We start from the raw sequence: 23,732 nt of genomic DNA, 5'->3' as shown, positions 1-23,732 counted from the left end.
CAGGGGACGCTAGTTCCTCGGGCGCTCTTCTGTTAAGGGGGCACAGGACTGGGTGCCCCTGGCCAGATTGGCCCCATTCTTTGGAAGGTGGCCGGTGCGAGAGTCGGGGTACCCGTGAACTCAGGCGGCTCACCCGGCACTTCGGGGGTCACCCTTTGCCGGGCTGGGACGGGCCCTGACGAACCTCCTTCGTGGGGAGGGCTCCGGGATCCCGCTCCCGCTGATAGTCCCCGGGGCCGCCCACTTGACGTCGGAAGGATGGGTCAGCGCCCGCTCACCACGTCACCCGACCGCCCAGGGGTCCAACCCCGCCCCGCACCCCCAGCGGAGCTGCCGTCAGCGCGCACGCGCAGACCGTCCGCCCTCGGGCCCCGCCCTACGGAGCTGCCGGCCAGTGCGCACGCCCGGGGGATTCCGGCCGAGAGGGGTAGGAGGTGGCAGCGAGACGCAGGCGACGTCCGCCCGGCCGGCTAGAGCGGCCGCCCCCGAGCGCGGCGCACCGGAATCGGAAGCGGGGCTCAGCCTCCCCCGCCCGGGGAACGGCCATCTTGCAAGCTGAGGCGGTGGCGGCGCTGCAGTGGTGCGGTGGCCTCGGTCCCGGCGCGGTGAGGCTCTTCCTTCCCTGCTCCGGCCTCGACCACGGCGAGCCTGAGCGCGGCGGCGGCCCACGCGCGGCGACGGGGAGAGGTGAGCGCGCGCCCGCCCCGCCAGAGCCGGTTCGCGCGGAGGGCACGGGGCCGCTGCCAGGCTCGTCTCCGCCCGACCCGCCGCTCGAGCGGCCCTGGCCTGGAGCCTCCGTGCGCGGAACCGGAGGTCGGTTACGGCGGGGCGCCCGGGGCTCCGGGCCGGGGTGCTCCTCCGGCCAGCGTGGGGGTGAGGTTGGCCCCGCGGCTGGGGCTCCTGCGGAGAGGCCTCGGGCTAGTGGCGCGCTTGCGGGCACCTCCAGGACGAGCCGGCGTAGATCTTGGTGTGTAAATGTCCTCGGAGTCAGGGGTGGGGGGGGGCGCTGCTCCTGAGCCCGCCGCCGCCTCAGGCCCGGCGGCTCGTTCCCTGAATCCCGGCAGGTGTGTGTGTGCCCGGGGCGAGGCCTCTTGGGCCAACAGCCGAGAGAAGATTCAGGTGGTCGGGGTGGGAAGCCGCAGTCGGTGGCCCCCGCGGCCCCGGGCCGCGCTCCAGCACTGATGGCGCTTGCACCCTCTCCACGTCCGGCCACATGTGCACTTCTAGCTCTTTTCCCAGCCGGTACCACTAGCTGGTCTGTCTTTAATACCTCTGTGGTCCCCGGCCTCTTTCAGGCCTGGCATAGCTGGTAGAGAGGCAGTGCCGCAGCCTGGGGGGAGTAGCGCTAGTAGGTGCACAGGAACTCCCCCGGCAGGGGAGCGGGCTGCTCTGTCCATTCCCAATGAGGGGAACTTGGTGTAGTCTAGCTTTGGTAGAAAGAGGCCTCGTTGAAAAACCGGTGGTGTCCGTCAGGCAGGGTCGGATCATGGTGCCTAGGACTTGCAGTTGGTCATCGGCACTGTTTGGAGGTGTTGACCTCTGTGGCAGCTCCCTGCTCAGGCAGGTGCACCAATGATGATGGGGACGCCTCCATCAGCCCCCGGGAGTCTGTCCAGCCTGTGAAGCAATCCTGGTGGAGAAAGGAGAAACTTCCGTGAAAGTCGAGGGCTTGGGTGTGTCACATGCCCTGGTGACTGGTCAGGCCAAGGTCTCTTGCCACACTGTCACTGAGTTACACTTACATGGAGAAGGAGAGATGTGTGGAGAGAAAAGGAGCAGGGTGAATGGATGCTGGACCCATGACAAGTGTGTCGATGGGAAGCTGAAGGGGCTCTTGCCCTGGGATGTTGGTTCAGGCTATTTTCTTTCAGTTTCTGTATGTGAAAATTGGTTATTCATGCTGTTTGTCTTAAATGTCTGCACTCTATTTCTTTCAGACTTCTACTCTATGTGCCCTGTCTGTGGGGATTTGCAGGAACTTGAGACCTGCTTCATAGTGTGTGTAGATGCTGTGGACTGGAGAGGCCGTGGGGCCCTGAGTGAGGCAAAGGAGGGGTGGGTGGGGAGCCCTTTCTTTTTTATGAACTGAGTAGTTGATCATGAATGTGATTTTAAAGATCATGCCTTTGGGAGTAAGAAGGAGAGAGAAGTTTGTGACTGACCAGGCAGGATCCCTTTAGTTTTGTGCAGCTGTCCAGTAACCTTCATTAAGCATGCAGCCTGTGCAAACATAGTGGTATTTGAATTATTCACTGAATTGTTTTACATATGGCAGAGCGTTAACCTCACGGTGACCATTTAAAAGAAACTAAACAAGTCTGGTGTAGTGGTTCTGCTTTTGGGTTGTTGCTGTGTTTGTTATTAGGTATTGTTCCCCGGTGAGCCACCTGGCCCACTTGGCTTGGCCAGGAGCTTGGGGGCAGTACTGTGCGGGAAAGCACTTCTTTCTCAGGCTGTTCGCAGCCTGTTCCTGCTGTGAGTTCACCAGCATCTCTGCTGGGGCCTGGCAGGCACCTGCGTGGTGTGGAGCTGGATTGCAAGGAGGCTGGTGGAGGCATTTGACTAGGGAAATCAGGGAGGCTTTTGAGGGACTTCACTTTTGAGTTGGGCCAGAAAAGGCCTAAGTGATTTTTCTGCCTGTAGAAACCAGGTTGAGAAGCAGCTGTATGGTTAGGTTAAGGAGGGGTTTTGAGAGTTGGGAACTAGGAGGACTAGCTGGGACTCCTGTGTCGAGGGCTTAGAGGCAGGGGGAGGTGTTGAAGTTTATTTGCTTGGTTATGGGGGAATCTTGAAATGCTGTGATCAGAACTGTGGGTGGAAAAAGTTAATCTGACTGAAGTATACAGGATGGACAGAAATGGGGCGAGACTAGAAACTAGGAGGCCAGTTGGAAGGCTGTTGTGATGGTTAATGGGAGAAGTAGTGAGACCCTGCATTAGGGTAAGTGGAGTGGGAACAGGAGGAGGAGGGGAACAGAGGCTCTGAAACTTAGGGGCCCCAAAGAAGTGCGCTGGGCAGTGGTGTGCAGAGGACTGCTCTGCAGGCCCTGGGGTGTAGAGTAAGCATGCTGAGTCCTGGTTGTCATTTAAGGGTTTAGTGTTCTGAGGACAGGAGTCCACAGACCTCTGACCTGATGGAGCAGAGGGAGCTGTGGCTGTTGCTAAGGAAATGAGCACGCAGAGGCTCTGAGGTGGAGATGAGGAGGGGCAGGCATCATGGTGGGAGGTGGGGGTGGAGTCACTTCAGGTTTGTGCAGGCCAGAGGTCAGGGTGGAGGTCCTGACCCCTGATGTCCAGTGCTGTGGCAAGATGGGCTAAGATCTCTGAGTGGCAGCGTCAGTAGCATGGAGGAGAGCAGGACAGGTATGGCTCCAATCTGCCACCACTGTAGCCTGGAAGCTCCTTTCTCCTTTCCATTCCTGCGTACCCCTACGTGTCCTCTGTCTCTATCATATTTTAGACCAGTGACTTTCACACTTTATTTTTAGCAGCAGAACTTTTTTGCCTTGCCATCTTATGGGAAACTTCAGTTTATGTAGCAGTTCGAGTTGGAGCTGTTCTGATGTCTGTGAGGGTGGGGCGCTCTATATTCTCTCTCACCATCCCTCCCCTCTGCCTCTGAGCATAGCTGAAGTGTCCCAGGGCCCCCTGAGCCAGGCCACGTTCCTCCTCCTGAGTGAGGCTGTGACCTCGCTCCTGGTCCTTAGCCTTCAGTGCTGTCCTCCTGTGCCATCTCATCTCCCACTTGACCTTCGCTGAACTGTCCAAGTGATCTTTTTTCTTCCCTTTTAAAAAAAGATTTTTATTTGTTAATTTATTTGAGAAAGCATGGGTGAACGTGCATGCATGAGTGGTTGGCAGGGGTTGCAGAGGGAGAGGAAGAAGCAGACTCCCCGCTGAGCAGGGAGTCTGACCTGGGGCTTGATCTCAGGACCCTGGGATCATGAACTGAGCTGAAGGTTAGACGCTTAGTCAGTGAACCCCCTAGGTGCCCCATGTCCAAGTGATCTAACAGAAAATCTGATCTCCTGTAAGGCTTGGGCCTAAAAACTTTTTGCTGCGCTGCCTGACTGCCTGGCCTTGCCTCCCTGACCAGCCTTGTCAATCTCTGCTTACTGTGCTGTGACCCCTTACACACTGGCCCAGTGCTCTTTCCTGGACCCATGATGCAGCTCCTTCTGTGTGGAGGGTACTCCTTTTCCCTCTTCCCAGCATGTGTGTCAGACTTCTGAGCGTCTCCTCTCTCCAGTCTCAGAGAGAGACCTTGTCTCTGCTACTCTGTACCTCCTATCTACTTTTGACCAGTGGTAGATGTGTTGGAAAATGTTTAACAATAGGCTTTTGGTGGCGGTTGGTTTGGGGTGCATCTTAATTTCCGTGGTATAGACGTTTTGTTTGCACAGAGTTGTAGAGAGATCCCCAGTCACCCAGGAGCACTGGTCCAGGCTGGCTTCTGCAGACCTCTACTTAGAACCCTTTAAATTAGGTTTTTCTCTCCATTTAGGTTCTTTGAGGACAAGAGTGAGGCTTTGTGTGTGTGTGTGTGTGTGTGTGTGTTTAATCTTTGCATCTGATATTACATAAGTGAAGGTTGTGGCAGGGCAGACGGAAAAGGAGAATCTGCAAGTCCTGCAGGCGTCTGAGTGGGTGGGCAAGTCAGGACAACCTGCAGGCCTGGGTTCTGGGTGGCTGGGATTAACCGTGCATGATGATGGGCTGCAGAAATGAAAGCAGAAGTTGTGGGACTGCTCAAGCCATCTGTGGGTGAGGGAAGCAGTGGCATGTCTTTCGTTTCTTTGTAAACAGAAATGTTTGTTTTTCATAGATGAGCAGCAACAGCAATAAAAGAGCTCCAACAACAGCAACCCAGCGGCTGAAACAGGACTATCTCCGAATTAAGAAGGACCCGGTACCTTATATCTGTGCTGAGCCCCTCCCTTCCAATATTCTTGAATGGTAAGGCTCTGCACTGCCATTCACCCCACACTGACTGTCACCTGGTTTCTCTGCTGGCTTGGTTGGGTAGCCTTGGTGTTCCCATCCTGGCATTGGGAAAGGTGTGTTAAACCTTTTCCAGATGCCAGTACACTGATTCCTACAGATATGCCCTGGTTGTGTTCATAATGGCTGTCAGCCTGGGCCATGATGGGGTCTTCCTTAACTCCTGCATGTGGGGGCTGGAGAGAGAGAGTGATGGAGAATACCTTTGGGGTGGGGGTGGGATGCTGGGTCTGTGGGATCCATAGGCGAGGCTCTGGGGTTTGGAGGTCTCACAGTTGTTGATGGGGACACTGCATTTCTAGACTCTCCTCTTGCTCTTTGCCTCTTGGTGCTGTGAAGTAGTTTCTCCTGCCTTGGAGAGTTTGTGACAGAGGGTCAGCGGTCCTAATACTTCAGCACCTGACAGTAGCCTGGGCAGCCCTTGGGCTGACATGACAGGTTCTGTACCTCACAGATACTTATTTTGTAGTGATTCTTTGGCTGTGTTCAAGTGTGGTCTTAGTAGGCTATGTGCTTCTACAGAAATGCTGCCATTATGAGATTTGTTGGTGATTTTGGGGGAAGTAAAGCATAGGGCTGAAATGGTAATAAGCATTTTCTCTTTGAAAGGTATTTTGTGTTTTGATCTTAAAAAGTGTGTTTTAGGGGTGCCTGAGTGGCTCAGTTGGTTAAGTGACTCTTGATCTTAGCTCAGGTCTGGATCTTAGGGTCATGACTTCAAGCCCCAAATTGGGTGTGGAGTCTACGTCTAAAAAAAGAAAACCATTTTTTTTTTTAAGTTTTTAATTTTTTTAATTTTTAATTTTTTAAATCCAGAGAACATGGATTTAATTGAGTTACAAAGAAATACTTTTCAGATTGGACAGGTGTGCAAGGATTCTGGATCCACCTCCCTCAGCTTAGAGCCATGGCAAGTGAGGTGGGCCTTGTATGCAGGAGGCTTTAGTGTTACAGCAGAACTCTCCCTGCCCCCAAGCAACGAAAACCAAGCATGGCCCCACACACAGGATTGGCAGATGCAGGGATATCCTCATTGTCTGGGGAGCCTCTCCCTACCCATGAGTTCAGGTCCCCAGGTTTAGTCATTCACAAGGAGGATCTGCTGCTAAATAAACCTTTTTAGTACAGTGTAAAAACAGCAAGATCAGCAAATGGAAAAGGCACTGGGGGCAGGGTCCCTAGGATACCAGGCACAAGCTTCCCATCCCCATGGGCACTCACAGGACTTGGTGACAACAAAAGTAAGGTACTGTCCACCAGGGAAGCCTGTTAGAGACCTAGGGTGTGGGATTTCCAGTGGGAGCAGGTCATATAGGCACCTCTGCCTGGCACCTCCCAGTGTTCCAGACTCCCAGGAGGAAGGTAGGCTTCCTTTCAGCATGAATCCTATTTTTAGCACCAAGAATTTAGGCTCTGTTGGGGTGGTGAGACCCTCTCCCCAGAACTGGCTAAGGACAGCCACGTCAGGCCTGGACGAGCTCTTCTGCCAGGCTGTGGATGGCCTCTGAGTCACTGGTGCCCATCCCTTGCTCTGGTGCTCAGGCTGCTGGGCTCTCTGTACTCTCTCACTGCCCCTTTGCAGTGTTCTCAAGTTGGGCACTGGAATTGGGAGCTGTGACAAATTAAGGCCATGTTCTTGGGTGTGTCATGTACTTGGTTAGCTCTGAGAGTTGTTCCCCGTTGGCCAACATGGGATGGCAGTGTTTTTGGAGTAAAATGTATCAGCTAGCAGATAGGTGGTATATGGTCCACAGCATTAAAATGGTGTTTGTGGGAAGAGGGGTTAGTGTCTGGTCTTGCATTTCTGGTTGGTTCTACTTTCTCTTTTGTGCTTTTCTGTTTTGTTTGAAAATCCTTAAGTCCAAACACTTCTTGACATAGAGCTGAACCTCTTGATTTGCACGGGAGAATGGTGTCTGGGTGCTGCTTTTTGTCTGGGGCATGTGGGCCCCACCTGGGCTTGGGCTGTGTGTGAGGACTTCAGTGATGGTCATGGGCTGTCCCTGTTCCTCCTGCTGGAGGATAGCTGCTCTGAGGTCATGCCTGGCTCTCCCAGAACCTTGACAGACTGGGGGGACACAGAGCCCCCCTCCTGTCACCAGCTGCTCCCTGCTTTGCCTACTTCATGATGTTTGGGCATACTGAATGAAGAATGCAAGTTTCCAAGTACACTTCAAGAAAGTATGTGAAATTAACATCAAAAATTTTTCAGGTGACTGCAGTGGTTAGAGAGGATTTGTTTCTTGCATCTTGGACACAAAAGTACTTTGTGGGAAAACTGGGAGAAACAGTTTCTAAGATTCTGTTACAAAGTGACTAAACCATCTGCAGTACAAGTTCACCTACTGAATGTTTGTGAATGTCTAGTTTTGGCTGGATCCTACCAACCCCAGCCTTGAAGTGACTCAGAATTTGGAGAATTTGCCATCCCCAGAGCCAGCTGATTTTCTTCTCTCCCTCAGGCACTATGTGGTCCGAGGCCCAGAGATGACCCCTTATGAAGGTAAGTCTTTGATTTGAGAGGAACAAGGGGCTATTTGCTATCTGAATATACCTCTCCCATCAAGCCCTTTGTATTTGTGAATTATGCTCTATTTGGGATGTGCATCAGTGAGGTTGGACTTCCTTGGAATCCATCCTGGTGTTTCTCCAAATCCTAGAAGTGTTTGGTGTTACCATTGTGTTGTCTTCAGGGGCTCTCTGGAACCTCAGAGTTGACCCAGCTACTGACTTCAGTGGGATCAGAGCTGGAAGACAGGCCTGGTGAGCAGTACAGTGCGGCCAGTTTCTCCTAGGGTTTGTTCAGATCAACATGAGTATTGTCAGAGAAAAGATGTGTTTATTGGGTACTCACTCTGCTGAGCCCTCTGAGCTAAGTGGTGGGCCCCTTTATGGATGGGGTACTGAGGCTTAGGGAGGATGCAGGATCTGCTCTGGGTCAGCTGGCACCTCTGCTCTCCTAACTGCTGCTGAGGCTGATCTGGTGATGCCACCCAGGGTCCTCTGGTGTCTTACAAAGTAGACCTGGGATTAGATCAACGAGTCGGAGGTCCTCAGGGAGCCTGATGCCAGCTTCAGGGTGTAGGCCAGGTTGGGAGATGAGCCATGGCAGGGCAGGCCCAGGGCAGAGCTGTGGCCAGGTGGGCAGTCCTCACTTCGGGTGACATCTACCTTGACATGGGGGTTTTGCGTAAGATTTCACTGGAAAACTGTCCAACTGCTGGAGAACATTTGGCATATGTGTCACTAGCTTTCTGAGAACTCTTCTTGGGTGCAGGAGTCCCTGTTGTGGGGAAACAGATGCAGAAGCCTGTCTTAGGGTGGGTATGTTAGTATTATGTTGGGGACTCTAATGCCCAGCCATGGCGTGGGCTTCATGGTCTTGAAGTGGGCTTCCTAGAAATACATCAGAAAACGGGCTTCAGGGATCCCTGGGTGGCACAGCGGTTTAGCACCTGCCTTTGGCCGAGGGCGCGATCCTGGAGACCCGGGATCAAATCCCACGTCGGGCTCCCGGTGCATGGAGCCTGCTTCTCCCTCTGCCTGTGTCTCTGCCTCTCTCTCTCTCTCTCTCTCTCTCTCTCTCTCTCTGTGACTATCATAAATAAATAAAAATTAAAAAAGAAAAAACAGGCTTCAGGGCCGTCTGTACAGATCATGTTAAAATGCTTGTTAAGACTACGTGTTCTCTCTCACAAGGGGCATTGTGCTGTTTTTTTTTTTTTCTTTTTCTTTTAAAGATTTTATTTATTCATTCATGAGAGACACAGAGAGAGAGGGGCAGAGACACACAGGCAGAGGGAGAAGCAGGCTCCATGCAGGAAACCTGATGTGGGACTTGATCCCGGGACTCCAGCATCATGCCCTGGGCGGAAGGCTAAACCACTGAGCCACCCAGGGATATCCTGTGCCTGATTTTTAAGTTTATTTTTTGTAGTTTTAGTATTTTCCAAATAAGTAGTGAACATTTATTAACTTTGTAACCAGGCTTGTTGCTGTGGGAAATGAACCTAGACAGGGTGCAGTTAGCTGGGAGAGGAGAGGGCAGGCCTGGAGTGAAGGTGTGCAGGGCTGGGGGTGCAGGAGACCCCCATTCGCCCACACCCTGCCTGCATGGGGTCTCCTGACTTTGCAGAAAGAGGCACCATGCCCTCTTTCCAGACCTAATGCTGTCATAATGCTTCCTTGTGTCTGGTACTCAATTTCTCTGCTGGTTCTGGTCCTCAGGCTGCCTCAAGATTCCCTTCAGATACACAACTTTTCCTGCTGCTGCTGCTGCTCCTTCTCTCTTCCTCTTTCCCTTCCTCTGCCTCTCCTCCCCTCACTGCCCACCTCAGTACCTAATCCTTCCCCTTCGTCTCTGCCCATCCCCTCCTCCACTCTGCAGCCTTCAGCCTTGCCTTCTGCTGACCACTTTCATTCGGGTCTAGAGGGATCCAAGGGGCAGATCTCAGACCTCAGTGTCTGGGGCTCTGTGGACCTGGATAGTGTTGACTCTGGCTTCCTCCTCACTTGGTGCTCCCCTGACTTCTGGATGTTCTGACTCTTCCTTCTCAGTCTCTCATGGCTCCTCTACCTGTGCATGTCTGGTTGACTCCGCATTGGTTGTCCACTGACCCTGTCTTTGCTCTGGACTCCATAGCCAGGTTACTCCTGGTCTGCTCCAGGCACACGGATCCTAACAGCTCAGAAATAGTTTCCTGCTAGTACAAGTGTTGCTAAAGATTCTCCCTTTGTTGATCTATAGATTTTACACAATTCTGTCAAAGTCCTAACAAAGGTTTTTTTTTTTTTTTTTGTAGACATACACAAACTTATTCTAAGATTTTTAAAAATTTTTTTTAATTTGTATTTATTTACGATAGTCACAGAGAGAGGGGGGGGGGGCGGGGGCAGAGACACAGGCAGAGGGAGAAGCAGGCTCCATGCACCGGGAGCCCTATGTGGGATTCGATCCCGGGTCTCTGGGATCGCGCCCTGGGCCAAAGGCAGGCGCCAAACCGTTGTGCCACCCAGGGATCCCTATTCTAAGATTTTTGTTCTAAAACTTACACGGAAGGGAAGAGAATCTAGAATAGTTAAAACAAGAATAAAGTAGGAGGAGTCTCTCTGCCTGATTTTAAGACTTATGTAGCTTCAGTGAGCAGACAGGAGGGAATGCGGGAATGCAGGTCAGTGGAACAGAGTAGAGAACCAGGAACAGTCCAGCACAGCTGTGGCCAATGGAGGCCTCCCCCCACCCCCACTCCCTTATTTGCAAAAGCAGTTCAGTGGAGGAAGTGCGGCACTGACATGCAGCATCATGCTGGGCGCTGTTCTCCCTGGCCTCCTTCCAGGGCCACAGTGCTCTCTAGTTTCTCTGCCTAGGGCTTTACCAAGGCTGTGCTCGTTGTTCTGTGGACACTTGGAAGGAAGGATGTAGGAGTTGTTGCCATGGGAGACATGCTTCCCTGTGCTCCCTGAGGACTTGACCTCTGGGTGAGGCTCCATCCTCTCAGGTCCCCTGCCTTGCCTCTTCACCTTTTAGGATGTGCCTTCCTGGCCCATCTAGTACAGATCCTCCCAGAATTCATCATCTCCCCTTGAAGGTCCTCACCTAAATGGGGAGGAGTGCTTGCTTCTCCAGTTTGCACTGAGAGGTGTTTGCTCCCTGTGTGGTTGCCTGTGCTTGGCTCCTGCACAGAGCCCTTCCCTCGCTGGGAGGTTTTCACCTCACATTCTTCCAGTAGATGACAAGAGGTAGAGTTGCTGGGTCAGTGCAAGTATTGAGAATTCCCTTTTCCTGGCAGGTTTCCTCAGGAGCCTGCAGGTTCACACTCAGGCAATGAGGCCGTGTCTGCCTTCCACTACCCTCCACTGAGCTACACATGGCAGCCATTTCCTATGTAGTACTGAGCCAACTGGTTCAAGTGCACTTTGGCTGTTCCTGCTTCCTCTTGGGGAGAGCACCTGTTTGTATCGCTTGATTATTTTCCAATTTGGGTTTTCTTGTGATTTTGAGTGAGTGTGCCCCAAGAATCATTTATAGTGTTAGTTACTCACTGATGGACTTGTCTGCCTGTTTGGGTTGGCCTTACAAGGGACACTACTAGCTCATGTCATCCCTCCACTACGGGCAGAGCTTGGGGTAGAATATAGTACCCATGTGAGGTGGCCAGGGGTCTGGTGGGAAGCCCATATGAGGTGGTGGGGTGCTCCTACCCAAGAGTGGCATTGGAGCAGAGATGTGTGGTGCTTTGGGACTAGTGTGTCCCAATTCTTGAGGTGGGACCACACCCAGGGTGCAGGGGACAGCAGGGAGCCCAGGTGGAGGTCAAGGCAGCTCGTGAAGCCTCACTGAGCAGTCATGCATATGCACATGTCGCTGGGTATCCTGTCAGTGTGTGTTCCACTTAGCCTGCCTGCGGTGGGCCCAAAGGTCTGCATATCCAGCAGGCTCCCAGTGCAGCCCTGAGAGGAGGGTGTGAGGCTTCAGGTAGGTTCAGGCCAGCAGGAGTGGGAGGTGAGCGGGTAGGAGTGAACGCCGTGAGATTAGCAAGGTCTCCCAAAGTGTTGAAGGTGCGGCCAACAGGATTTGCTGATGGAGTTAGGTGTGAAATGGTGGTGGAGACTGCCAGGGAGCTGGGGTGGCAATGAGGCCTCCCAGATTTTAGTCTGAATGGCTAAGAGGGTGGAGTTGCTGTTTGAAATAAGTGAAATTCTGTCTTGGACCTATCTGGGCAGTGTTCTCTCTTGGTCCGTCCGTGGGTTGTACCCCCGTGTCACGGGAGGCTGTGAGAACCCAGAAGTGGGAGTGGTCAGGGGGAGCACCGGAGGAGCCAGTCAGTGGCCAGCACTTAGGGGGGTAGATGGGGATGGCACCATGCCAGGGTGGGGCTCAAGGAGACAGGGCCAGGAATGCCACAGTGGGGAGGTCTGCTGATGTCAATGTCAGGGTTGAGGACCAGGGTGGGAGGAAGAGCTTGTCAGGGCAGACTTGGACAAGATTCTCCAGGGATGTTCCATAAAGGAGAGTGAGCAACTGTCAGGAGTTGGTGGGAGTGGCAGTCAGAGTTTTGTTTTTTGGTTTATTTAAAGTGGGAGAAATGACAGCAGTTTTGCTAGCTGCTGGATGCAGTTTGCTGGAGGAGAAGAAATGAGTAGTGCAGGAGAGAGCGGGTCTGAAGAGGGGTGACCTCAGCTGACATGCTGCAGAGGAGGGCAGGAGGGGGCCAGCAAGGGGCCTGGTGCAGCTTCTCTTCTGATGTTCTACTCTCAGTGAGAGGGCACAGGTTGGTTGAGCATTAGTCATGCAGGGCAAGGGCCACTCCTAATTTGTGGTCATGAGCCCCCAGTGAGACCTTCAGCAAGACTCTTGTGTTCCTGGTGGCCAGCAGGTGGGCACAGAGATAGGGGAGAACATGTGGGGTGGGACGCTAGCCTGGAGGTTGGAATGGGGCTGAGCGCGAGGGATTTGCCCCTACAGGAGTTGTGCTTTGGACTGTAACAAGGCTCTTTCTCTGTTTTGATACAGGTGGCTATTACCACGGAAAACTAGTTTTTCCCAGAGAATTTCCTTTTAAACCTCCTAGTATTTATATGATAACGCCCAATGGAAGATTTAAGTGCAATACGAGGTAAGGCATTTCTGCTTCTCAAGTGTGAGTGTGGTCAGGCTGGGGGTGTGCTATATTGAGTGGGTCCCTGTTTTTCAGGCTGTGTCTTTCCATTACGGATTTCCATCCAGACACGTGGAACCCTGCCTGGTCTGTCTCCACCATCCTGACTGGGCTCCTTAGCTTCATGGTGGAGAAAGGCCCCACCCTGGGCAGCATAGAGACGTCAGACTTCACGGTGAGGGCTGGAGAGCATGGTTGCATGTTGGCAGTTCCTTTCAGCAGTGGGAAGAGCTGGCCGAGCTTCCTCTGGGGTCTTGGGAGGGGCAGGCAGTCCTTGTGAACTGGTTTTTATTTCCCCAGTGTTTAAGGAGGAATCAAGTCTAATGTTATTAATTGATGGTACTGGTAAGATAAGCCTTAATAAGACTAAATTAGTTTGTTGTGAAGAGAAAGCTTATTGAGTGCTCTCAATGATAGGGTAGCAGCTTTTGAGGATAAAATAGTCTTTAGGATTCAGAAGAATTGAAATTAGTTTTTGGGCTGATATTTCTATTCTCTTTTTTCTTAGAAAAGACAACTGGCTGCACAAAGTTTAGCATTTAATTTGAAAGACAAAGTCTTTTGTGAATTATTCCCTGAAGTCGTGGAGGTAAGGAATAGAAGCGAGCAGTCTTGCTTCCTCCTTGTTGGAAGCACTTTCAGATTCAAATCTTCCAGAGAGAAGACGGTGCTTTTGTGTGTCCCTGTGCTGCAGATGCTCAGCACAGAGTGCACTTGTGTCCACATGCATGTGTGTGGGGCTGACTGGTGTGGGCAGCCTAGGCCCCTCCTCAAGGTGCTCAGGGCCTGGGAGGACTTGGATGTCAGGGCCTGGAGCGCCTCAGGTGGACTGCATGCCATGGGGGGCTGGCATGGACCCTGCTCTTGGTCTGGGGCCAGGGGGCTGCCCTAAGGTGCAGGCCATGGTGATCCCATGTCTCTTGGGCCCACTCTGTCAAGGGCCGGGGAGGTGCAGGTTTGGTGATTGTGACAAGTCTCTGTACAAGCAGCAGTCCCCACCTCTGAGAGTGGCTATTGGGATTGAGCACATGCTCCTGGTGGATCTTGGGACTCTTCCTAGTCCTGAAGCAACTTGTTAGTTTAGACCAATCCCTGTTTCTTTGTTTTTATTTTAGGAAATCAAACAAAAACAGAAAGCCCAAGACGAACTCAGTAGCCGACCCCAGGCTCTCCCCTTACCAGATGTGGTTCCAGATGGGGAAACACACCATGGTCAGAATGGGCTTCAGCTCCTCAATGGGCATGCACCAGGGGCTGGGCCGCACCTTGCAGGGCTCCAGCAGGCCAACCGGCACCACGGACTCCTGGGCGGCGCCCTGGCGAACTTGTTTGTTATAGTTGGGTTTGCAGCCTTTGCCTACACGGTCAAGTATGTGCTGAGAAGCATAGCGCAGGAGTGAGCCATATGCCGTGGCCAGCAGAAGTGATCAAAAACGAGGGACACTGGGCCCAAGCTTGCCATGGGCTGGCTGGACGTGCCGCCGAGCGCAGGGTGGACCTGCCTGACTCCTGGGGTTAGCTTTTTAAAAACCTTGAAAAGGAAAACAAAACCAAAGTGTGTAATTTGGATTTAGAGGAGATGCAAGATCCTCAGCTCCCTGACCTCGCTCTGGGGTCTGTTGGGGACCATGGAACTTGGGTGTCGAGGAGGGGCTTCACGCTTTGGTTTTATAGCTTATCTCCTGTATCGTCTTTTGGACCTGTTTTAGTAAACCTGTTTTTCATTTTATTAGATTTGGTCACTTACAAATACAAAACTCGATTATCACATATTCTGCGTGCATTCTTGGTCCACTGGAGCCCTGGCTCACCAGGCAGGGGCAGTTCCCAGAGCTGCACCCAGCTGGCAGGGACAGGGGGCCTGCCATGGGGCCCCAAAGCGGGCCAAGGACAGACACAGGCGGGGTCCAGGAGATGTGGTGTTCAGCCTCAGCATTTGAAATGTGCTTGTGTCCACTTGGGAAGAAGCGGTCCCTCCTAGGAACGTGGGTTCTTCATTTTGCTGAGGTTGAAGTTCAGCATCTGCTTGCTGGCTGGCCACAAGGTGGCACCCTTCCCCTGAAGAGCCACCCTGTCCTGTGTGATCCTGAGGTGGTTTTCCCTCCCCCTACTTCCCTCCACAGCCCTGCCAGGCTGGGTCCCCCACTGCCACCTCTGGCTTCCCAGATGCTGTAGGCGGATGCCCTTCATGCCCACAGGAAGGTCCCAGCAGCCCTGTGGGGGGTCAGCACCTGACAGGCAGGTTCTGTGCACCTCGGGGCTCCCTCACCCTTGGTCCAGATCTGTGGTTCACCCTGTAGATGGGCTCACACACGTTCCTTTTCACAGCTGATCCATCCATGTCCGGCATGGGCTCTTCCCTAGAAGACCGCACACGGCTCGGGCATCACAGGAAGTGACGGGCCGGTGGGCTGGATACGGCTCCCATCAGGCCCCTGTTTGATGATTTCACTTGCACATCATTTGAAAGTGGTGTGTGTGTGAGTCCCAGGCTGAGGTGCTCTGATCTCACTCCAGGGCTATAGGGCTTCAAGTGCAGCCATGCACTTGTATGTCTTCGACATTCTTTGGTTTTTGATCAGTTTATTTAAAATTGCTCTATAATTTACCACTGTGTGTATTTAACTCACTCTTGTGAACAACATCTTCCATTATATCTTTGTTCCTGAATGCTGTGCTTTGTCTCTGTTGGAAACCCACGTCCGTCTCAGGCGGTTGACAGGCTAGCTGTGCAGTGTGGAGGCGCCTCATGATGAGCTGTGGGCCCTGGGGCAGTGCCACGCTGCCGTGCTGGTCCAGGCCTTGCCTCAGTCCACAGCTGGTATCTGACCCAAACACTTAGTGTTTCCTGTGGTTTTCAAGAGGCAGATTACTTAGCAAATATTTTACTTAATGTGGGTTTTCTCGCCGTATGTGAAATCTCAACTATTAAAAACTCTTTGTCAGCGGTAGAAATAGATCCGTGCTGTACAGAGCATTCACCCAGTGTCCAAGGTGGCGTGCTATCTGAAGTGACCCGAGGTAAAAGATGACCTTGGGGTGCCTGGCTGGCCCAGTTGGAAGAGCAGGCGACTCTTCATCTCGTGGTTGTGGGTTTGAGCCCCACGTTGGGTGTAGAGATTGCTTAAAATAAATAAAAGTGAAAAGTTAAATGAGCTTGTCGTTTGGGTCTGTACGTCTGACCCCATGATGTCCCCACTGCTGTCCCTGGAGGGGTTCCTGGTGGAGGGCAGTTGGGCCTCCTCAGGCCACCACCCGTGGAACATGTGTGCCCCAGTAGTTGGCCCAGGTGAACCCCTGAATGCAGGCCCCTGCTGAAACTGATGCTGCATGGACCCAGGAGAAGCGGTCCTGGAGGCATGGGACATGGTCTTTGCCAAGGGCCTCCACAGCATTTCTGCCCCACGAAGCTTCCCCAGGCTCAAGTCTGAGACCTGAAGGTGCAAATGCAGCTGTGTGGTCTGGGTCTGAGCCTGCAGTGGCCCCCTCTGTGCCCGGGGCATCACGGGGGCAGGCTGCTGTGGGAATGATGCCCTGGGTTGTGGCTGTGGGTATGGAGGACCGGCCGCTGCCTTGAACCCTCCTCAGGGCCAGTTGGTATCTGCAACAGCAGGGCGGGGAGCACTGGAGAACAGGGTCTCCTTGGTGGTTTCCAAGCAGCTCCTGTGCTCACGGGGGTGCTGGGCCCCAGGAGGACCCATGGGATGTTGGGGAGGGGCCACTGACCCTGAGCCCTGGAGGGCAGCATCCCCTGCAAAGCATAGACTGAGACTCAGGAACCAATGGGCCAGGGGACTGGCTCCTGCTTCCTGCTTATTGTCCAGGTGGCTGGGGTGGGAGCAGGGTTTGGGTGTGCAGGTCATATTTAGGCTTCCAGGCAGGCAGGGCAAAAGTGGGTCCTCTGCATAGTGGCCCCCTTCACGACCCAGGCGTTGAGAGCTGGCTTACCAGCTGGACACCCAGAAGGGCCAAGGCTTCAACAGCAAGTGCAGGGTTCACCATCACTGGCCTGTGAGGTGACCACCTCTCCCTGACCCTGGAGACATGCTCCTCACATCTTCCCACCAGGCTTGTCTGTGGGGCAGCTCTGCCTCTACTTGCCAACTGTGGATGTGGTCTGGGGCTGGGGTCTGCTTTTATCATTCCTAGCAGACATCTAGAAATTGAAGAGTGCCCAGGGGACCCTTACACTGCCACCAGGACCAGTGTGCTCTGCCTTCCTCTAGGCTAGACTGCGAGCAGTGGCTCCCACGGGGGCTAGCCTTGGCCATTCCAAGTCTCATCTGCCGAGGGGCAGCTGTGGGCCCACTTGGGCCCCTGCCATGTGGCCAATGAGTCTGCCAGGCTTTGTTGGCTTGAGCTGGCCCCGGCCATCCTGTTGCCTGCAGTGTGGAGGTGGTTAAGGAATGCCCTAACTCTTCCTGGGACCCGCCCACTGTTTCTCAGGTCCAGCTGGGGGGAATCTTGTGCTCCCTCTCCTCTGGCTGGAAACAGCTACCCAGGCAGGGCTCACCCTTGTGCTGAGCTCCAGATTGCCAAGGCCTGGGGACTCCTCTCCCTTTCCCCTGCTGGCTCAGGATAGCAGGAAGCCAAGAGGCCTGGCTGGGTGAGGGCACTCCCCAGCGTTGCTTTTGTGTCCCAAGAAAAGGGGAGAGGAGGACTCCAGCAACTTTGGCCAGGCCACCCACCATTCCTTTCTACAGGGTCAGTCCTTCCCCTGGGTAGCCATGTTTGCCCCTAGTGGAGAGCCAGTGCCCAGGGTCACCTAGGCCAGGGCAAGGCTGGGAGACCAGTAGGTCAGCTGTTCTGCTTCCTGGGTCCTGCCTTTCTCAGGAGCTGGGTCTGAATTGGCCTCTAGGCATCACCAGGGCCTGGGGGGGGGTGTCGGGGGGACCTGTGTCAGAGGGAGGGACCCCGAGTGAGGTAGGTCATACATAGGAAGGGCAGCTGGAGCTGTTGGTCCCATGGGAATTTGTCACTACCCTTGGGCTGCCTGGGCCACCACCCTGAAGGGGTTGGATGTGAGGTGCCAGGAGCTTAGCTGGGAGACGGGTGGAGTGAATTCACCTTAACAGTTTCCAGGGTGAGATGACCCTCCTGGGGAAGTAGGGAGTGTCTGGGGGAGGTGCAGCCCCTGAAGCAGCCTGACACCCCGTCCACGCGCCCCCCCCCCCCCCCCCCCCCCCCCCCCCCCCCCGCCCGCTGGCCCACGCCCCCAGGCTGGCAGATCAGCAGAGCATGAGCCCTCCCCCTTGGAGCTTTGGGGAGGAGGGGAGGGTTTATCTGGCAGCGCGCGCTCGGGCAGCCAGGGCACTGCGTGTGAGGGGAGGCGGCGGCAGCCGCCCTGGCCCTCTGGCCCTCTGGCCCTCTGGAGCAGGAGCACGTCTTCACCTGCTGTGTCCCGTGTCGTCTGCCCATCGTGGTGTTCACCCTGCCTGCACATGCAGCGGGGGAAGCCAGGCGTCCCCTGGGCCCGTGTCCCCGCATGTGGGCTTTGAGTGCCGGCTGCACTAACGCCCCCATGAGCACACCTGGGTGTCCCTCCTCACAGCACTGAGCCGCCACCAAGGTCTGGAGCCACTAGGCGCCATGCACTGGGTTTGCACAGCCGCTGTCGTGGCCCTCCTCTGGCTGCAGCTTATGCTCTTTGGGGGTGTTGGGGCACGGCGGGAGCCCAAGAGGCCACGGCAGCCCAGCCAGCGCACTGAGCCCATCGCCACCACATCCAACCACGAGGGTCTGCTGGGCTCCCCCAAGGTACGTGCGGGCTGGTTGCATGTGGGTACGGGTGTGCATGCACTTGTAGGCTTCAGGGGGCCCCTGGTTCTCAGCTGTCCCCCTACTTGCAGTCTCTGCCCTGTCTGGCTCTCCAGGTCTCTCCATCCTGTCTTGGTGGAGTGGGGCTTTGGACAGGATTTGCAGCAGCTGCTCTTGGAGCAGCCACTGGGTGCCCCCCACACCCCTAGCTAGGGGAAGGGGAGGGGGAAGGAGGCCTTCCCAGAGGGGCTGCACTGAACCCTCTGAAGCTCCAGGTCCTACATGCTTCTAGCAGCCTGCTGCCATTCCGTGTAGCTGCTAATTCAGGAATGGGTGGGGGGAGCTCTAGACCCTTGTTGGGGATCCAGGTACCCCTCAACTTGAGTGGCCTGAGAGGCCGAGGTTAGCCTGGACTCTGTGCTTCCTGGAGGTCCTTGCCCTGACTGCCACTGTGTAGTGAGCACCCCAGATGGTCTCTGGCCTCAGTCTGCCCCTGGGTTCCCCTCCACCCTCTCGGGCCAAGTCTCTCCAGAGTGGGTCTTGGAGCCAACCCCAGCAGCACAGGCCTGGTGGCTTCGTGCAGCTGCCCACCTGGGAGCCGAGGCCTGGAAAGGGAGAGGCGGATGCTGAGGCAGGTCCCCCACCCCCTAGGCCCTCGCGCCTTTGATCCTGGCCTCCCGCCTCCTAAGGGCGTCTCTGCGGCGGCCAGCCTGGCTGCTCTCAGCCCACGCGCCCGTTGGAGCCTGAGGCCCCATTTTCCAGATGGGCAGGCTGAGGAGAGGGAGTCTTTGGGCCAGCCAGAGCCAAGTGGGCTACTAGCAGCTTCTGGGGGCAGGCATCGGTTAGTCTGGGGACAAGCAGGCAAATCTCTATTCCAGGAGTGGTTTCATGCGGGGGAAGGGGGGCCCGGGGACTGCACTGTGACATGTGCTCCAGACACTGGGACCCCTGGTGTCCGTGGGGTGGGGGGGCGAGGGGTGACATTGAACATGTGCCCCGACACCAGGAGCCCTGTTCTTCCTGCTAGCTGTGGGCTCATCTCCCACCTGCCCTTGCACCTGTGGCCCTTGACTCCTAGACCACTAATGGACTTGTCTGTCAAGGCTCCTGTGGTCCTCATTCGTGGCTGGGGTGGATGGCAGGCAGGGGGGCAGGCAGGTATCAGATATGTGAGGAGCCGGGATATTCAAACGTTCTTGGCTTCTCTCTCCTCTCTGGGTGGGGCCCAGATCAGGGTTGGGAGGCACCCCCCCTGCCTGCCCCTCCCACACCCCACCCGGGGATAGAGGCCTGTCTGGGGGTATACTGGGAAGCCCCGGCCGTCCTAGGAACCTGGCTCGTACTGTAGGAGGGATTGAGGGCTAACTGCCAGGCTGGACCCCTGAGTCGGGGCCTCTCAGCCCACCATGCCGGGACAGCTCTCTGAGGGCGGCCGTGCTGGTGGCTCTCTCAGCCGTTTTGTGAGTGTCCTGTGGGAGCCTGGCCTGCAGCCTTCCTCAGAGACAGGCAGATTGTCCCCAGCCCATACCCCCTTCCTTAGGGTGAGGTTCTCCTTTGACTTTGGGGTTTAGGGTGCTCCTGCCTGTCCTGCCAGCTCTAGGCAGAAACTGGGCCGAGGAGAGGGTGATTGAAGGGTGGCGGAGGACATGGTATTGGGCAGCTTGCTCTGCCCCTCCCAGCCAGGAGCCCTCCCTGCGGCCTGGGTCCGAGCCTGAGGAGCAGGGCTGGCGGGAGGGCCAAGGCTGCCAGCTCTCACACCTGATGCCCAGCACAAAGCCAGGCCTGGGTCTCTCCTCTCCCCGGCTTGGGTGTCTCTGAGGCTCTTGAGAAGCCTCCCAGGAAACTTGCTTCTGCTCTTTACTGCGCCCCCAGCCAGGGCAGGCCCCTGTTGGGACTTGCGGGGTTGCCCCCGGTGTGCATGGGTGTGCCTGTCTGCTCGGGAACTCAGCGCGGTGGGAGGGCACATGGTCGCTCCAATACAGAACCCAAACCAAGGTCCTTGGATGGCAGGTCCTGGCTTCCACAAAGGACCTAAGCCCTTGCCCTGTGTGTCCTGGTCTTGGTCCCCAGGGGTAGCCTGCAGTGCCCTGTTGCCATGTTTCTTGTGAGTGTTCTAAGTCCTGCCTGGGCCCTGAGGTTTCCCACTCTCCGCTGAGGGCAGTAGGGCAGGGCTCATCGGGGCCCAGTAGCCAGCACACTAGCCCTGTCCCCTGTCCCTGCAGCCACCCAAGGCCCTGGGGTCTGAGTTCTCAGATGCACACATGACATGGCTGAACTTCGTCCGGCGGCCAGATGACGTGGCCTCAAAGAAACGGTGCCGGGGCCGGGACCAGAAGTCGGTGAGCCCCAGGGTCTGCACCCAGGGTAGGGGTAGCTGTGGTCCCACTGGGGCCCTCACTTCCTCCTGCCTCCCTCCAGCGAGGTCTCTCTGGACCCCCCGGGCCCCCTGGGCCCCCAGGGCCCCCAGGACCTCCCGGGGCCGCAGTCACCCAGGAGGCCCTGCTGCGAGAGTTTCAGGAGATGCTGAAAGGTGAGACCCCTGTCCCAGACTCTTGCCGCCTAGGCCTTGGGGGTGATTCCACCCTGGTCCCAAGATGCTGTCCTCACCCTTTCCCCCACCAGAGGCTACCGAGCGCCGGTTCTTGGGGCTGTTGGGCCCATTGCTGCCCGAGGGGACAGGTCGGCGGCTGGTGGCAGAGGCCTTCCATTGTGCACTGAAGGGCCCCATGGTGGTGGAGGAGAAGACGCTGGTAGAACTGCATGGCTTCCAGGCCGTGAGTGGGCGTGGGGGCGAGCCCTGGTGTCCTGGGGGCGTCTGCTGGAGGCCCTCCTCACCTGCCAGCAGGGGAAGTGGGAGTGGGGCAAGGTGCTGAGTAGGCTCCCCACTGCTGGGCAGGGTTCACAGCTGGCCTGGGTGGCCACCCAGCACAGACACACAGGGGGCACCTGGGGGAGGTCATCTGGGTCAGGGTTAGAGGGTCCTGTGTGCCACAAATATAGATGGGGTGCAAGGTGCTCAGGAGCCAGGATGCCCTCTCTGGTGAGGGCTCTGGAGGGTTCATCCATCCCTTAGGGCCAGGAGCCCGTGACCCTCTGCCCTTGTCATGCCCACCTGGGGTCTGCTTGGGGTGGCGGCTGTTGGTCACAGGCGCCTCCCCCAGGGTGGATGTGCGAGATGAGGGCCCAGGCCCTGTAGCCGGCTGTTCACCTGCTATCCCTCCAGCCCGCTGCCCAGGGCACCTTCCTGCGGGGGTCTGGCTTGAGCCTGGCCTCCGGCCGGTTCACAGCTCCGATGACTGCCATCTTCCAGTTTTCCGCCAGCCTGCATGTGGGTGAGTGGGGGCCTGGGTCCCCTTGCAGAGGGGCCTCCTGCCCCCTCCCCACCTCCCACTGAGGGGGATTACTTGGGGCCCACCTGCTCATAGCCTTCAGCTGCTCCTGGGCCTGTACTTGGTGGTGTGCCCCAGGGCCTGGCCCCTGCCCCCTCTGCTCTGTGCTCCCTGGGGACTGCTGCAGGCTAGGCCTGTCTCCACAGACCACAGGGAGATGCAGGGCAGGGTGCGACTGCAGGCTCGGGACACAGTACGGGTGCTCGTCTGCATCGAGTCCCTCTGTCATCGACACGCGTGAGTCTTGTCTTCCTTGGGGGCATCCTTGATGCTATGGGGGCTGCAGGGGTGGTGCCCAAGGCTTGACTGTCCCACCTGTAGACAGGGAAGGGGCTACTCCAAACACAGAGCTGCCCGTGAACCTGGTGGGGTCCTGGCCTCACAGGCAGCGGTACCCTCACCCCTACCCTGGGGCACTGTCTCCAGGTCCCTGGTGGCCATCTCAGGCCTGGAGAGCCGTGCCAGGGTCTTCACCCTGCATGTGGAGGGGCTGCTGCAGCTTCAGGTGAGGCCATGGGCTGGGTTGCTGAGCAGGGCTCCTAGGACTGGAGTCTCGGGCCTGCACTGCCCAGTGCAGAGTGGATAGACCCTGGGGGTGGCTGCTGCCTGGTGGGGCTCGAGCTTCATTCGTCCAGATGCTGCCCCCTGGGCAGGTGGGACTGTGGGTGGTGATGTCCAATGTGGGGTGTCTACAGGCCGGACAGTATGCCTCCGTCTTTGTGGACAATGGCTCCGGGACAAGCCTCACCATCCAGAGTGGCTCCAGCTTCTCTGGCCTTCTCCTGGGCACGTGAGGTCCATGCCAGGGGCTGGAAGTGTGACTGGCCCTCCTGTCCCCACTGTTGACTGTTAAACCTATGCTCACAGCAATAAAGAGCTCTCAGCCCCCCTGTCACCTAGTCACTGTGTCATCATAGGGGTGGGGTGGGGGTATGGCCCTGGAAGGACTAGTGGCCTCATGTCCAGTCTTGAGGGCAGCAGCCTATGACACCTGTGGGGCCAGCGGCCCAGAGTCTCTCATCCTGGGGCACTGGAAGTCCTCAAAGTTGGTGAGTCAGATGGCGGCCAGACACCCCATGCTGTGCCTGTCAGGGGTGCAGAGGGCAAGGTGGGGAGCCCTTGGGAAGGCCTTGTCCTGGGGGCGGGGGTGCAGGCTGCCAATGCCACGTGTGACCCAGAAGGCGTTCCTGCCCACCCCCAGCTGAGCTGAGTGCTCATGAGTGGGGCAGGGCCCGGAGCTGTCCGCTCCCAGGCTGGCAGGGCACCTTACCGCACCCCGCTTCACCTTGGTGGCTGCCACACCGGGCAGCCGCAGACCCCAGGCGGGGTGACCGAGTCCGGCCTGCAGGTTCTGTGTGTACTTGGAGCCCCCAACCCCCACCCTGTTTTGGCTCCAGCAAACCCAGACCAAAGAATGTAAATTGGTGTTGGGATGTCCGGGCCTCTGCAGAGCTGCTGAGATACCATCTTGGGTTGGCACCTGGGCCCTCGGCAGATGCCTGGGGGCTGGGGGTGGGGCCTGGCTCTGCAGCAGCAGGGCCTGAAGCCCCCTTTCCAAGGCTGAGCAGGGCTGGGCAGGGGCAGGGGCAGGGGGAGGGCCTGGGCTCTGGGGCCTGCCTACATGCTCCAGATGGGAGGCAGGGCAGGAAGCTATTAGAGGCTGAGGGCCAGCCCTGCCCCTTGGGGACTCTGAAGGCCCTGGGGGAGCGGGGCTGGGGGGAGCACTTGCCTGGGAGGGACCCTCCCTGCAGCCCGCTGAGTAATGAGGCAGGAGAGCGCTGGTGCCGGACTGGCGGCAACCACGGGCTTGGCCGATGACCCGTCCTCACCTCTCTCCCTGGTGGCCCCAGGGTGGCGTCAGGGGCAGGGGGAGGGGGGGATGCTGAGTGGGGATATTCTGGCAGCTTGGGGGACAGGGGCACGGGGGG

General features: G+C 56.5%; 2 protein-coding genes across 2 annotated transcripts; both read left to right on the top strand.

Annotated features, from left to right (window-relative positions):
• Nucleotides 1–356: 356 nt before the first annotated feature.
• UBE2J2 (ubiquitin conjugating enzyme E2 J2) lies at nucleotides 357–15,810 on the top strand. The gene is made up of 7 exons (XM_026007095.2): nucleotides 357–687; nucleotides 4,825–4,955; nucleotides 7,463–7,503; nucleotides 12,514–12,616; nucleotides 12,695–12,833; nucleotides 13,167–13,247; nucleotides 13,774–15,810. Exons 2-7 carry the CDS (start codon nucleotides 4,825–4,827, stop codon nucleotides 14,056–14,058), a joined length of 780 nt encoding a protein of 259 aa, XP_025862880.1. The 5' UTR covers nucleotides 357–687; the 3' UTR covers nucleotides 14,059–15,810.
• A 2,102-nt stretch (nucleotides 15,811–17,912) lies between these two features.
• On the top strand, nucleotides 17,913–22,694 carry C1QTNF12 (C1q and TNF related 12). The gene is made up of 8 exons (XM_026006902.2): nucleotides 17,913–18,415; nucleotides 20,638–20,754; nucleotides 20,834–20,945; nucleotides 21,038–21,189; nucleotides 21,639–21,747; nucleotides 21,951–22,041; nucleotides 22,231–22,309; nucleotides 22,500–22,694. The coding sequence occupies exons 1-8, from the start codon at nucleotides 18,248–18,250 to the stop codon at nucleotides 22,596–22,598; spliced, it is 927 nt and encodes a 308-aa protein (XP_025862687.1). The 5' UTR covers nucleotides 17,913–18,247; the 3' UTR covers nucleotides 22,599–22,694.
• The last annotated feature ends 1,038 nt before the right edge of the window (nucleotides 22,695–23,732 follow it).

The sequence above is a fragment of the Vulpes vulpes genome, chromosome 12, assembly GCF_048418805.1.
Source record: "Vulpes vulpes isolate BD-2025 chromosome 12, VulVul3, whole genome shotgun sequence".
NCBI lineage: Eukaryota > Metazoa > Chordata > Mammalia > Carnivora > Canidae > Vulpes > Vulpes vulpes.
Note: the sequence above shows the minus strand (reverse complement) of the source record. Positions and strands in the feature narration are given on the sequence as shown.

Coding starts and splice junctions, on each gene's coding strand:
- C1QTNF12 (XM_026006902.2), top strand. CDS start 18,248: ATGCACTGGGTTTGCACAGCCGCTGTCGTGGCCCTCCTCTGGCTGCAG. Junction 20,946..21,037: donor GTTTCAGGAGATGCTGAAAG/GTGAGACCCCTG, acceptor TTCCCCCACCAG/AGGCTACCGAGCGCCGGTTC. Junction 22,042..22,230: donor TCCCTCTGTCATCGACACGC/GTGAGTCTTGTC, acceptor CACTGTCTCCAG/GTCCCTGGTGGCCATCTCAG.
- UBE2J2 (XM_026007095.2), top strand. CDS start 4,825: ATGAGCAGCAACAGCAATAAAAGAGCTCCAACAACAGCAACCCAGCGG. Junction 12,617..12,694: donor AGATTTAAGTGCAATACGAG/GTAAGGCATTTC, acceptor CCTGTTTTTCAG/GCTGTGTCTTTCCATTACGG. Junction 13,248..13,773: donor TATTCCCTGAAGTCGTGGAG/GTAAGGAATAGA, acceptor TTTTTATTTTAG/GAAATCAAACAAAAACAGAA.